The 15,573-nt window shown below is 44.3% G+C and overlaps 1 protein-coding gene across 1 annotated transcript; it reads left to right on the forward strand.

Moving 5' to 3' along the window:
* The first annotated feature begins 655 nt into the window (after positions 1 to 655).
* Positions 656 to 5,119, forward strand: KGD4 (alpha-ketoglutarate dehydrogenase subunit 4). The gene is made up of 4 exons (XM_082300692.1): positions 656 to 704; positions 1,505 to 1,568; positions 3,582 to 3,784; positions 5,027 to 5,119. The coding sequence occupies exons 1-4, from the start codon at positions 666 to 668 to the stop codon at positions 5,042 to 5,044; spliced, it is 324 nt and encodes a 107-aa protein (XP_082156818.1). The 5' UTR covers positions 656 to 665; the 3' UTR covers positions 5,045 to 5,119.
* Positions 5,120 to 15,573: the final 10,454 nt, after the last annotated feature.

Raw genomic sequence — 15,573 nt, forward strand, 5'->3', positions numbered from 1 at the left:
GAGACAAGCACTCAAGGCATCATGTTCAGCAAGTCTCCATTTATTTTTCAAAACTACACTTACTTATAGTACCTTTAATTAGCTCATACATATTGCAAAAGTTGAGCTCCTCATTGGTGGGAGCTATTCCGTGGGATCTGCAAACACGGTGGTCTTATCTTCCTCTTCCATATGGTTTCTGTCTTCTTACTTATCTGAATGCACATTCTGTTATCTATGCAACCTCTTGCTCAAGGACTCAGTGTCTGCATCTTTACTAAGCCTGCTGTGTTATCATGACCTTTGCTTTTTAGCCATTCTTCAGAAAGACTCTCAACAAGCCTTTTGTCGTCTTTTTTTCGCCCTTGTTCTGCTGAGGAGGGGAAGGGATAGAGCAGCTTGGCAGGCATCTGATGTCTAGCCAAGGTCAACTCACAAAAGTAATATGTTAAATTAAAACATTGGCACTCTTTATAAGTGAGGATCAGCTTTTAAAATGTGGATCGGCTGTCTTGATCGAATTCAAATAAAATGCAGAGCTACTTGAAGCGATTTTTAAATTTTAATGTGTTGCCCCTTTATTTTATTTGTATTTTGGCACTGCCTCAAACAGCCCCTTATCTGGGCCCCCCTCATAGTGGGCGTGGCCTGGTATTGCTCCTCCGGCGCTGGGACGTGGCGTCACCATGGGCAGTAAGATGGCGGCTGTCGCTAGATTAGTACAGGTAGCGGTGCGCGGCCTGCGGACCGGGAGGCGGCTCGGGCGGCTGGGGCTGGGAGCCTGGGGCGGATGGCAGGCCTCGCTTCGCGCGCGGCCTCCGGGGCCTGAGGTGGCCGAGGCCCGAGGCGCCTCTGGAGAGGCCGGTGTCCTTGGCGCGGGGGAAGAAGCATGCGGCGAGGCCGGCCTGGTGGCGCCGGTCATTTGATTCCTGTGCCTGGTTCTGGTACCAAAGGATGTTACTGAGCAGTCTGCAGACCTTTTCGGTCGCTGTTCAAGAGGGGAGGGCGCTAATCAGTATCTCATTTCTAAGCTATCTTTCTTCCCTTCAAAGGTAAAACGTAGTCTTCTTGAAAATACATATTTCAAAAATAAGCACAGTGGCTTTGAATACCAGACGTTATAATTTATAGGGGTTTTTTCTTAATTGAACTAGTCAATCCCAGCCAGCCAGCTGAACAAATATGTACAGGTGGAGAGCACTGCTAGCAGTTTCACATGCTAAAACTTAATTCCATTTTTGCTACTGTAGTAGCTATTTCTGCATACACACTGATTGCTGTGAGAAGAGAATGCTTATTCCTGTTCTGAACACTAGAGTGGGGTAGTGCCTTTAAAGGTGAAATTTCTCCTTGGGTAAAAATAGAATTTAAGTAGTAATTTTATCACAGTGCTGGTGCATAAAGCAGCAGTATAGAAGTGGTTGTTTAATATGTCGTATGTTCCATTTTATTATTGTAAAGTTAATGTTTGTCTAGAAATATATTTTATTCTCCCTGTTTCTCCTACTACGTTGTCTTGTTCTAGGTAGTCAAGCCACATACTCCTTTAATAAAGTTCCCAGACAGAAAAAGTAGTCCCAGAACTAAAAGTAAGTATTTAATCTATAGATACAATTTATGTCATATTTCTTTGCATAAACTGTTTTATATAAGAATCAGCACACAATTTTTCTGCTTCAACTATGCAACTCAACTGATTTTGAGCAGGGTTTCTGAATCATAGTTGTTTTAGTTTGAAGGCTTCCTTTTCAGACTCTATACAGCTGTGGGAATATAAATAATACATGCATGCCTTTATTTTTTGGTCAAGGCAGATTCACAAGGATTTCTAGTGATGTTTTTCTACTTATATAAAAAGTCACATTTTTGAAAATACTAATATTTGCCTGAAGTGATAGTATCCAAGTGAATTTGAAACAGCCTTAGGTATTTGGTGATCTTTGCAGAAAATGATGTTGCATTTTCCTCATCCTTTCTTTTCCTAATTGGAGTGTGTGATGTCGGGGGTATTTAAAACCCTGATTTATGGCTAAGAGCCATTCCACTGTACATTTTAAGAAGTGTTTCTTTGTGCTAATAATTAATGCTGAGAAAAAGATTAACTTCATTGCAATCTTTGACATTAATTTTTACACATATAGCTATGTGTATATTTACAAGAACCTCAATACTGTTACATTTAGAACATCAAAGTTAATGAGCTATATGTTGTTTTAATATTACTTTTGAGTCAATAAAGCATTTGAAACTAAAGTAGTAGATGTTTTAAGAAGCTCTGTTGTTATTCTCGCTTGTTTAGAAATGATACCATACCATGTATTTGCCCCAGCATTATATTTAGGATTTAGCTTTAAGCTTAGTTTATCCATTAACACTGCAAAGTATCTACAATGAACATCAGTGTCACTTCTGACTTACCTGTGAATTCTTCAGGAACTATTTTCTGCAATAACTTTCAGTCAGAATTTTGTATGTTGTGCCCAGTTCAGCCAATTGCACCACCTTTCATGCCAGTGAATTGCTTTCTCAAAGGCTTAAAAACATGTTATTTAGCTTATGCTTATCTTTGCATCACAATATTTTTGTGTCTATGTATTTTAAGTATGTTAGACCTTTCTACATTAATTATTTTCTGTTGCCTCACTAGTAAATTGCAATCTACTTTGCTTTGCTTGAATGCTGTAGCAATAACTGTTTCACCGCACCGGAATGTTGCTTCTACATAGCTAAACAGAGCTCTGTGGATCAAGACTATACTTTTAGGGATGTTAGTGCTTTAAAGGCCAGGCAAATCTCTAAATATTTATGTGGTATATAAAACAAATTTGGAGAAACTTTTTTTTTTCATATATAAGGTATGTTACTTATTAAAACAAAAATACTTTGTAGTCATTACTAGCCAAAACTATTATCATATGTGTGTTGTTTTCTTCTGTTTTCATCTTCTGTTTCCTTTGCCTTCTGCTCTTAAAGTTTAACATTTCAGCTTAATGGCATGCCCCCTGTTCAGATTCTGCTCCTTCTGATGGGTTCTCTTCCTCCTTGCTCTGTTTGGGACCTTACTTTCTTGATGCCATTTTGTAATATTAAGAATGGGTATAGCATTCTATTACATGTTGTGGTTGCCATAGTTGTGAGCTTTTTCTTTCTCTAAGCCTCTACCTCTTTTTCATTTGTTTCTTTACAGTTGCAGTAAACAAAAAGCATCATCTTAGTTGGATATTAGTTATTTGTTTATCTTTCTACATAATCCCTTCCACACGCACATTTGATACTTCATGCTGCTTCTGCAAGTACAGCTTCCCAGTGAAAAAGCCTTTGTTAGGATCTGTGTTGATTTATATTGTTTCTACATCAGTATTTTATGGCCACTCAAATAGGCTTTCTTTTACTTTCAGAATTTTTTCACTGTATTCTGGGTATATTTAACAACAATAAAAACAGCTTGTGAGAAGTAGAGTATCTTTTAATTATTTTAATTCTTTTAAGTATTTTTTATAATGAAGAACACTGTCAATAACTGGTAACTTTTATTGGCTGCTTACTAATTAGTTTTACTGTCTTGTTATATTTCTTTAATGGTTTTGCAATCTGGATTTCAGTACTGGAATCTCTACAAACAAGTATGCCATCTCTTGATGCTTCAAAAGCACAGGAGTCTGTAGGAAGCAGATCACCAGCATTTAAAAATATTTCACCTGTTAGTAGAGTACAAGGTATACCAGACACTTCTGAATTAACAAGAACCGTACCTCAGAAATACAGACGAAAACTAATGTCAGATGAAGAGATTGAATATATTCAAGTAAGTTTCATTTATTGGTGTGTATTGTCTGTATTTACCTAGTATTTATCTTATTTCTACACCTCCTTCCAAGTTAAAAATACAGTATTTCATTGTAATTCTTGGCAAGTGTATACTTGGAGTTTTCACTGCTTTGATACACAGTGCCCAAACTACAAAATCTTAATACACAAGGTACCCAACTAATTAGTAGCTTGTGGTATCACTAATTAGAGAGATACAGACATGCAGACAGCTTCTGATAGTCGTAGCCTACATTAATCACAGTCACTACCTGTTTTGTAACAGCTGTTTAACATGTAATTTAAATATGCTGTACAGGAGCACAAGAGTCTGTTCTTAGACCAGCAAAGGCTATTACCAGGTGACTGAAGTCCAAAATATTCCTCAAACTAGTTTTTATAAGTTATGTATTAGTAAGTTACCGCTTGTATTTCTAGTAGTGGAAATATTTTATTAAACTTGATATAAATATTTTCTGCAATATTTGTAAATATGCCACTGTACATAAAAAGCAAGAAAAACCTGCTTTTGTTCTGTAACAATTTTCAGTTTTAAACACCGATGCTTAAAAGGGGAGAATGCACAAAATATGGAGAGACAGGTGTGAGTCTGAAATGAAAAGACACATAGCTTTGTTAAATTATAAGGACACCTACAGTGGGATCATATTAATAGAGGAAATCAGTTTTCCTGCATGTACATCAGTAGGGTATTAAAATTAGAAATAAAACTAATAATTTTGCATAGTAATATGCTCCTTGATCTCTAGCATAAATTTTCTAATGGTGAGGTAAATTGTCAAATAATTTTACTGGCAAAATAATGAATTGAGTACCTTTCTGATTTCTCATAAAGATTGTAATGGCTGACCTGGGGTTTGTTTTTGCTTTGGAATTTGGGCAGTGAAAATAATTCTAAAACTTCTGTTTACTACTGCTGTGTTTATCAGACCTTTCTAAAGTGATTGTCATGTTTCTTCAGTGGGAGAACTGGAAGAAACTATAATTATAGGTTGCAGGTATTGATCTTTTTGTATTCTCCCCTGAAAAAATGGAGTTCTTATGGGTAGATGCTGATACTTTGACACTCTATGCATGTTCCTATACAGGTTAAAAATCAATGTCTAAATCAAAAATTAAAACTAAAACTATTTGTTAATCTAGAACACTGAAAAAGATGAGATCTCCATTTTCCATTCTTTTAGTGGAATATATTTAACTATATGCTTTTATTTTACAGCGTGGAGGTCCAGAATAAATATGGAAGATTATTTGCCACTGTTGAAGAATGAAATATTATATTCACAATAAAGGCATTTCCTTAATATTATAATTGTCTACTAATAGCTTTGATAAAAACCCATATAAAGGGTGAGAAGGTTGACACAACATACTATATATTGTGAAAAACACGGTTCACTCTTAGTAAAATTTTAAGAAAAGTTTAATAAAAGGGGACAATTAGGAGACAATAGCAAAAAGGATATTACGACTGGGTGCTTTGGCAGAGATCCAAAGGCACACCTCTACATCCAAAAGATCGTCTTTAAAAGTACATCTCTTATTGCATATTCATCACAATCATGCATGATTCATAAATTCTTTAGAGTTTCTATGTATCATCCCATCAGTCTTATCTTCCTCCTTGGCTCCATTCTGTCTCTGCTCCCTCCATAAATTCTTCTGTCTGGTTTCTGGTTTTCTTCTTCTCTGATAAGATACTCCAGGAATGTGAAGACTTTCTCTGCCTATCTTTTCTAAATTGACTACATAAACAATAGGCATTCTATATCATGTATGACATTACAGAACCTAGGTAAAGTTTTTCTAACATTAAGGAACATGCAAAAAGCCAACATCACGATACATTCATAACAATTATATAACATGTGAAAAGCCAACATCACAATACATTCATAACAATACCTCACTTTTCCTTTTTTTTATAGATCATTTGGCTTGAGCAGTATCCCTTGTTTTCTAGCCTTTATTATTTGCTCATTTTTTTTCACAAATCAATCTTGCTTCTTCAAAGGGGTCTTTGATATCATTTTGCTTCTTCAACACCATGATCTTTTGTGCCGTTCCAGATGTAGCCAATTTTGGTTCCACGGGCATTGGTACTATTTGCATGCCTTGGACCACGGTAGATATTAATCGAATAAAACAGGGGATCAGGCAAGGGAGAAAAATCAAGCCTGCAGTGGCACATAAAAGGAAGAAACCTAGCTTCTTCCACCATTCTGTTCCCAATACATTATCCCACCAGCTAAGTTTTAGTGCAGATTCCCACTTTTGGACCGGTACGTGGGCTATTTTTCTGATATTTTTTGCTATATCTAGGATGGCATCCCCATGGTCATTTATCTTCAAACAACAGTCTGATGTATTAAATTTTCCACAAACACATCCTTCTTCAGCCAAAAGATAGTCTAAAGCCAACCTATTCTGATACACCGCAGCTCTTGTTTGGCTTTGTTGGCTAGCTAGTAATTCCAATGCCTGACCAGTTTGGTTTGTTATTATTTCTACAACTGCTTGGAGTCTTATAATCCGATTTAGCATGTAAATTGGGGTTTGATATTCCCAACTCCCATCTTATGCCCCCAAGTGGCTGGCCCATACATTTCAATTATGCGTTCAGCGGGCCATTCCTCGTCTCTCTATTTTTGCGATCCTCCAATCAATTCTCTTTTATTTCTTTTTAGATCCTCATACACTGGTATTCCTAGTTGATCTCCATCTGGTTCTAGTAAAAGAAAGAATCCTGGGTGTATGATTCCCAGGGTACAACTCCCTTTCCACCGAGAGGGGAGTTTTGCATATGCCCTTTTTCCACATATCCAAAATAGGCCATCTGGTGCCCTCCAGAAATATCAAAATTTTTGTTGATTTATATTTTCCCAATATTCTGAAATGTCTGGGATCCCAAAATAAGGATTTTTGATTGTATCATTGCATTGAAAGAGTTTGACCTTATTATTGTACTTACAATTCTTTTCCTTTGTTTTTTCCCGTCCAATACAGAGCTGGTTTCTCAGAGACCCACCATGTAAAAGTTCCGTTACTGACCTTATATTTCTTACAGGGAGTATTTCCTACTTCGTTAAGGAAATTGTTTCCGGTACGCCAGAGACACTCCTCTCCTATCACTGTTGAACTTAGTACCCATCCTTCTGGTCTGTTTTCTCCCCTTATCTTTGCTTCCACTTAAGGAGTTCTATTGGGCTTAAGCTACTGCCTTTCCATGGCCATTCCTCTGTCATCAGAGGCCCTCCACAGACCCAACAGTTGGTTACATTAAGCTCTTTACCTATTGTGCCAGTTTGGCCAAATTTAGAAACATATCCTCTGTGAGAAGGCAGGCTACAGACCATCCCTCCCCCACCAGGTTCGGGAAAAAATAAATTTTCCTCGAAGGAAAGTGAAAGAGATAAAAACTATTTATTTAACAAACACACGGGAAAAGGAAAATAATGCTAAATAATAAAATCTTTCACTGTGGAGAAAAAACCTGGGAAAGTGTTAGAGTACTCCCTTTGGTCTCCTCGGAGCTGGGGCTTGGCCCAGGGCCAGGCCCTCTGTGCTCGGTGGAAAGTCCTCCTGATGTGTTCTGATATTGAAAGCAGTCCAGCAGAAAAGAGAGAAAATCCGAAATTCCAGGGAAGGGGAAAAAAGGTCAACTCTGTTGGGGTTTTAGTTCTCCTCCTGTTTTTTTTTTTTCTCTTAAAGGAATTTTCCCCATACATGTTGCCAGGGGGACAAATTACTGGGTGCTTAAGAAAAACAAAGGACCTGGTCACAGAGGGAGGGGTGCATCTCCTTCACCTAGGTTTGTGGGTAGTCAGTTCCTGGCATTTGGACGGGGAGAGAGGCTGCTTCTTCGGCTGCCTTCCTTCTACCGGAGAAACCCCAGTATTCCCAAGCCTGCCGTCCCTGCCCCGCTGGGAAGCTGGGCCGCGGCCGCCCTGCTCCCGCTGTTGCTTCGAGCCTTCACTACTCTGTAGCCCCACTCGCCCTGCCTGCTGAGACCTCCGGGGGTTTTCCACTGCAGCTCCGGAATTTTGATACATCTCATCTGCCACCCGGGATTTGTGCTCGTCCCTGCTGTTCCAGCCTGCTGTTCCCGAGTGTCCGGCCAGACACCGGGATCGGCTGCCCAGGGGTTTGTGAAGCCTTTGTTCCATCCCTCCCTGGGATCCCAGGCCACCAGTGCCGCATGCTCCCCGAGCTCACTCCGGAGCGCCCCCTGCAGCCGCGGAGGAACCATCGCACCTGCCCTGCACACCGGGAGCTGCCAGCGCCCCTTCTGGCTGCGACCGGAACTGCACCCAAGGGGAAAGGGCCTGACAGCCCAGAAGGCTGGCACTGGGTTGGTGATTGTTTGCTGTTACTGCAATAGTTATTGTTGTTTGTTTGACTGGTTATACACATATATAATAGTAAAGAACTGTTATTCCTATTTCCCATATCTTTGCCTGAAAGCCCTTGATTTCAAAATTATAATAACTCAGAGGGAAGGGGGGTTGCATCTGCCATTCCAAGGAGGCTACTGCCTTCCTTAGCAGACGCCTGTCTTTCAAACCAAGACAGATCTTGGGGCCCAATGTGGGGCCTGAGGGCATTAAGAGAAAGGTGTGAAAAAGGAATAACAGTTCCTGGGTAACTTAATTTTGTGTGCTGAATATAGGAACCTTGTTAGGCAGCACTATGTGGTCTAGTTTACCCTGGTTCGGGTGGCAGGTGGTCGTGGCTATATTCTTCCCCTTTGCAGCTCCTTACCTAAACATAGGTCCTCTGACTAAGGCTGCCATTACTGTTATCCAGTTTGCACTATGGGTCGAGAAGGTGAGTGTACTAGTTTGAAAACAAACCAGTGGGAGGCACCAAGTCAGAATAACAATTTAATGGGGAAGAAAAGGAAAGAAAAAAACTAAAAGAAAACACTGGTTCAAACTGACAGAGTCAAGATACAACCTGAGTCCCTGTTAGGCAGGGTGGTGGTAGCAGTCTGGTAGAATGGTGGCTGCAGTCCTCTGAAGCAGTGATCCTGTAGAAAAAAGGGTCTGCTCTTCCTCAGAAGGTCCAGTGGTGGCTGTGTAGCTCCTGTCCTCTGGAAATCCAGTGGAAAGGCGTTGTCTCTGGTGTTCAGCCTCAGCTTATATCCACGATGGGATGCTTGGTTCCTCCCTCTGGGTGGAGCATCTCACAATGTGGTAATGAGTCATGAGGCCAAGTGTTGATTAGGCTCATTAACAGAAGATAGTCCAGAGGGAATTATCTATGAGTCATGCAGCAGGACAATGATGGGCCATTAACAGCAAGATAGTCTCGGGGGAGGAGGCAAGGAAACACTGCCCCACCTGATTTCAACACCTCATGAGGATGGTGATAGAATACACTGCAACCCAGGACAGTGAGGAATTCATGGGCTTTTAACTTCCTCTGGAATGTGGGCACATGGATAAAGGGCTATCACACATTAAGTGCATGTTTTTGGGGTTATGTTAAAAATGGTACCTTCTGTGAGGAAATGACACCAGGGGAAGTTTTCTCCCAACCCCTCAACCAGTTCTTTGGGCCCACCCCACCAATTTTCGAAGGGTTTAGATTTCCTCTGGGTACTAACCAACTGGTGCTGATAGGCCTACTCTATTTATCACTCATAGATAAATTGAGATTGGCTTGAATAACTACCCAGACACCGGCCCCAGAGACTAGAGATCCTACCCCAGAGGCTGATCCTGCCCCAGAACCTGACACAGCCCCAGACACTTAAAGATCCTGCCCCACAGTCTGATATCGCCCAACAGCCCACCTCAGAAATGGACTACCCGAACTGGGTGGGGATACTGGTGAAGGGGATGCAGGAGATGCGCCAGGAGATATGCCAGGTGCTAAGGGAATACACCTCCTCAGCTAGTGAAAAACCCTCTCCCTGCCCCAAAGAGGGTGAGTCCAATGGTGCAGCAGTGGAACCCACGGATGTTACAACCGTCCAGGTTCCAGCTGAACCACAAGGACAATCACAGCAAGCAGCAGTGACCCCTGTGCAAAGGAGGAAGTATAAGACCAAATCAGTATGACCAGTTAATGATGATGATGGGGAACCAGGGCCCTCACAACCAGCAGGAGAGCCAGAGCCAGCAATCATTACTGAGTCCCTGTCGTACAACAGTCTCCGTAATATGCGAAAAGACATTGTGCGAAGGGGGCGTGAGCCTTATACAACCTGGCTGCTTCGGGTTTGGGACCTTATGGGCACAGGTGTGCAACTGGATAGTGGTGAGGCAAGGTATCTGGGATCGTTGACCCAGGACCCAGGTGTGGACCAGATATTTGTGAGGGAGCCAGGGCCCCTTTCTCTCTGGGAGCGGCTCTTAACGAGTGTGAGAGAAAGGTTCATTCACAAAGAAAGAATGCAGGAGTATCATCATAGAATGCAGTGGAAGACACTCGAGCAAGGGATCCAACAGCTAAGAGAGGTGGCAGTATTAGAGGTACTCTTTGGGAGGGATGGACAGCATGATAATGACCCTGATAAGGTCAGGTGCACAGGACAGATGTTGTGGAACCTGGCAAAGCTAGGGCCACAGCAATACACCTCCTTCATTGCAATGATTGATGCCAAGAATATCCGAGAAACAGTAGGCTCTGTCACCAACAGGCTCAGGAATTATGACAGTATGGTCAGTGGCCCGCTGAAAGTTTGTCTCTGCTGTGGTCCAGGACCTCAAAGAGGAGATGAAGGAGATGAGGGAGGAGATGAGGAAGATCAGTGTGGCAACAGTGCAAGTCACAGGCCCCCAAGTCAGAGCCCGACGTCCTCCATCTAGGGAGAGACGGTACACTTCACGAGCTGAGCTGTGGTTTTTTCTGTGCGAGCATGAGGAAGACATGAGAAGGTGGGATGGGAAACCCACTTCTCTCCTGGCAGTGCAGGTGTGTGAACTCAAGGAGGGAGACACTAACCGAGGGGGTTCCGCTAAGGTGAAAGTAGCCTCAGCCTCCCATGACTGAGCTGCCAGGTATTACAAAGGGGAGGATGATATGTCAGATCCCCTAGAAGGTACCTCAAGCATGTACGCCCAGGGAAAGAATGATAACCAGGGCTAGAGGGGCTCTTCCTCTAGCCAGGAAGAGGCACGGGAGAACCGGGTTTTCTGGACGGTGTGGATCCAATGGCCTGGCACATCAGAGCCACAAAAATATGATGCATTGGTTGATACTGGGGCACAGTGTACTTTTCAATGGCATTGGGACATGTGGGGGCAGAACCTGTCTCTATTGCTGGGGTGACCGGGGAATCACAGCAGTTGACCCTTTTGGAAGCTGAGGTGAACCTGACTGGGAAGGAGTGGCAAAAGCATCTGATTGTGACCGGCCCAGAGGCCTCGTGTATTCTGGGCAGAGACTTCCTCCAGAACGGCTACTACAAAGACCCAAAAGGACTCAGGTGGGCATTTGGGATTGCTGCTGTGGAGGCAGAGGGCATTAGGCAATTGAACACCCTGCCTGGACTATCAGAGAATCCTTCTGCAGTCGGGCTCCTGAAAGTGGAAGAACAACGAGTGCCAATTGCCACCTTGACAGTGCACCACCGGCAGTATCAGACAAATCGAGATGCTGTGATCCCCATCCACAAGATGATCTGTGAGCTAGAGAGCCAAGGGGTGGTCAGCAAGACCCACTCACCCTTCGACAGCCCCATCTGGCCTGTGCGCAAGTCTAACGGGGAATGGAGGTTGACAGTGGACTATCGTGGCTTGAATGAAGTGACTCCACCATTGAGTGCTGCTGTGCCGGACGTTGCAGCTACGGTACGAGCTGGAGTCCAAGGCAGCAAAGTGGTACGCCACTATTGACATTGCTAATGCATTTTTCTCCATTCCTCTGGCAGCAGAGTACAGACCTCAGTTTGCCTTCACCTGGAGGGGTGTGCAGTACACCTGGAACCGACTGCCCCAGGGGTGGAAGCACAGTCCCACCATCTTCCATGGACTGATCCAGACTGCACTAGAAAAGGGTGAGGCTCCAGAACATCTGCAGTACATTGATGACATCATTTTGTGGGGGAACACCGCAACAGAAGTGTTTGAGAAAGGAGAGAGAATCATCCAAATTCTCCTGGAAGCTGGTTTCGCCATCAAGAAGAGCAAAGTCAAGGGACCTGCTCAAGCGATCCATTTCCTGGGAGTGAAATGGCAAGATGGACGGCGTCAGATTCCCACTGAGGTCATCAATAAGATCACAGCAATGTCTCCACCAACCAACAAGAAGGAAACACAAGCTTTCCTAGGTGCCATAGGCTTTTGGAGGATGCATATTCCTGAGTACAGCCAGATTGTGAGTCCTCTTTACTTGGTTACCCGCAAGAAGAACGATTTCCATTGGAGCCCCGAACAGCAACAAGCTTTTGCCCAGATCAAGCAGGAAATTGTTCATGCTGTAGCCCTTGGCCCAGTCAGGACAAGACCAGAGGTGAAGAATGTGCTCTACTCCGCAGCCGGGAACAATGCTCTGTTCTGGAGGCTCTGACAGAAGGTGTCTGGTGAGACTCGAGGCCGACCACTGGGATTCTGGAGCCGAAGCTACAGAGGGTCTGAAGCCAACTACACTCCCACAGAGAAAGAGATCTTGGCAGGATATGAAGGAGTCCAAGCTGCCTCAGAAGTAATCAGCACAGAGGCACAACTCCTGGCACCCCGACTACCGGTGCTGGGGTGGATGTTCAAGGGAACGGTTCCTTCCACACATCACGCCACCGACGCTACTTGGAGCAAATGGATCGCCCTAATCATGCAGCGTGCCCAAATTGGAAACCCAAGTCGCCCTGGGATCTTGGAAATTATTACGAACTGGCCGGAAGGTGAGACTTTTGGGTTATCTTCTGAAGAAGAAGAGGAGCAGGTGACACGTGCCGAAGAAGCCCCACCATATAACGAGCTACCAGAGAGTGAAAGACAATACTCCCTCTTCACTGTTAGTTCCTGCCGAATTGTAGGTGCTAGCCGGAAATGGAAAGCCGCTGTATGGAGCCCCACACGACAAGTTGCACAGGCTACCGAAGGAGAAGGTGGATCGAGCCAATTTGCTGAACTCAAAGCTGTCCAATTAGCTGTGGACGTAGCTGAAAGAGAGAAGTGGCCAAAGCTCTACCTCTACACTGATTCATGGATGGTAGTCAATGCTCTGTGGGCTTGGCTGGAAAGGTGGAATAAGGCAAACTGGCAGCGCAGAGGAAAACCAATCTGGGCTGCTGAGGAGTGGAAAGCCATTGCCACTCGGGTAGAAAAGCTACCCGTGAAAATCCGTCATGTAGATGCCCATGTCCCCAAGAGCCGAGCTAATGAGGAACACTGAAACAACAAGCAGGTAGATCAGGCTGCGAAAATTGAGGTGTCCCAGATAGACTTGGATTGACAACATAAAGGAGAGTTGTTCTTAGCTCGATTGGCCCATGATGCCTCAGGCCATTAAGGCAGAGATGCCACCTATAAGTGGCCATGAGACCGAGGGGTGGATCTAACCATGGACAGTATCTCCCAGGTGATCCATGACTGTGAGACATGCGCTGCGATCAAGCAGGCCAAGCAGGTGAAGCCCTTGTGGTATGGTGGGCGATGGTCCAAATACAAGTATGGGGAGGCCTGGCAGATTGATTACATCACACTGCTGCAAACATGCCAAGGCAAGCGCTATGTGCTCACAATGGTAGAAGCCACCACGGGATGGCTGGAGACCTACCCTGTGTCTCACGCTACAGCCCGTAACACCATCCTGGGCCTTGAAAAGCAGGTCCTTTGGAGGCATGGTACCCCCGAGAGAATTGAATCTGACAATGGGACTCATTTCAAGAACAGCCTTATGAACACCTGGGCTAGAGAACATGTTAGGGGCTGAGTCCGGAGAGCTGGCCAGATAAATGACACGTACACCAATACGATTAAGCATCGTTCTCCATTTATTGTTCAACTATGCAAGCTTATATCTACTTTTGCAAAGATTCACGCCCAGTCCCTCTAGACAGCCTCTAATCAGCGGGGGAGCTGACCAGTGTATAACTTTGCCAAGGACTCTCAGGGCTGCCTGCAGCCAGGTGCTTTCCCGGCCTGCCTGCATCCAGGGGTCTGTTCAGGGGCTTTTCCTCAGCAACCCTGGGTTGTCCAATCTTTCCAGGGGTATCATATGCCCCTGTTCCATAAGGAATCCCTCTACACATCCCCCGTTTTCTTTTTGGGCAACCCAGGCCTTGACGATAATCTTTTTGCAGCCCTGCTTTTACGCAGGAAAAATTGCACCCAAATACTATTAAGCCTATTATAACTACAAATAGCAATCGGCAGCCTTCTACTACCAAGGTACGCAGCCATCCGGTGATACCCAGACCCCTAAGCCAATCTCCAATAGGGTCGTCTGTCTCCTGAAGGTTGTGCAGGCCCCTCTTGAGGTCGGAGAGGTGCTTGTGAATTGAGACAGAGTGGTCAGAAAGATTCATACAGCACATACCTTGGAAAACTTCACAGCTGTGGCCGTGGGCTAATAGTAAAAAATCAATGGCTGCTTGATTTTGTAATACTACATGCCTAACACTAGTAACATTTGCGCTTAGCTTGTCAAGCATCTGCGAAGTCATGTTTAGGTCGTCTCTCGCCCAGCAAGCAAGTTTATGTAATGTTGCGTGCGCCCTAGCCATTGAAGCACCAGGTAAAAACATGGATGCTTTTCAAGAATGCAGCTTGCCAGCAGGCACACTGTTGCGCAGTCTTGAGTCCGATCAGCCCTGAACAATTTCCATTGCCTGTGGCGTTCCCTATCAGGGAGCTGTTGTCTAGCATCCCTCGGAAGTCTTGCGGGTTAAAGTATGGGACCCCAATTAAGCAGGTGCGGAATGGGTCCCCTGGCATGGCCAGGTTCAGACACATAGTCTTGCCCCGTTAAATTAGCTAGGGTGACCCACATGTTTTGTCTCTTTTGGATTGCTGTCAACATTGCGTGGGTGTTCCGGTTTGGCCAAATTTAGAAATATATCCTCTCAGAGAAGGCACAACCACCCCTTCCCCCCCCAGGTTCGGGAAAAAATAAATTATCCTCGAAGGAAAGTGAAGGAGATAAAACTATTTATTTAAAAAACACACGGGAAAAGGAAAATAATGCTAAATAATAAAATCTTTCGCTGTGGAGGAAAAACCTGGTTAAGTGTTAGAGTCCTCCCTTTGGTCTCCTCGGAGCTGGGGCCAGGGCCAGGGCCAGGCCCTTTGTGCCTGGTGGAAAGTCCTCCCGATGTGCTCTGAGGTTGAAAGCGATCCAGTACGAAAGGGAGAAAATCCGGAATTCCAAGGTAGGAAAAACAAAGTCCAAATCTCAGTCTCTCTCTGGAGAACAAGAAACTGAAACAACTGGCCAAAAGCTGAGTGCAAAACAGCAAGCCGGGTGCTTCCTCGCTCCCCTGCCTCAGCTGGGGAAAAAAAACCTGCTATCTCTGTGTGACCTTGAACAAGCTGCAAACTGCTTTGAAAAAGTTTTGCTCAGTTTTTTCCTTCCCCCTCTCAGGCTCAGTTTAGAGGCATAGAAAGGCACAAAAATTAATTTCTGGGCATAGGCAGCAATATGGGATACACATCATAAGGTCACCCCAAGACAGTGGGACATTGCTAGGATGCTTACGAGAAGCAAACCTCTCAGAATGTTTGCGGGCCCAGTGCTGCTTTGTCGCTTCCCAGCGCTCGGGGCCCGCCACATGCTGCCACGGGACACGAACCTGTGTGCTACACTCTTGCCCTAACA

This window comes from Coloeus monedula, assembly GCF_965178545.1.
Source record: "Coloeus monedula genome assembly, chromosome: W".
Classification (NCBI taxonomy): domain Eukaryota; kingdom Metazoa; phylum Chordata; class Aves; order Passeriformes; family Corvidae; genus Coloeus; species Coloeus monedula.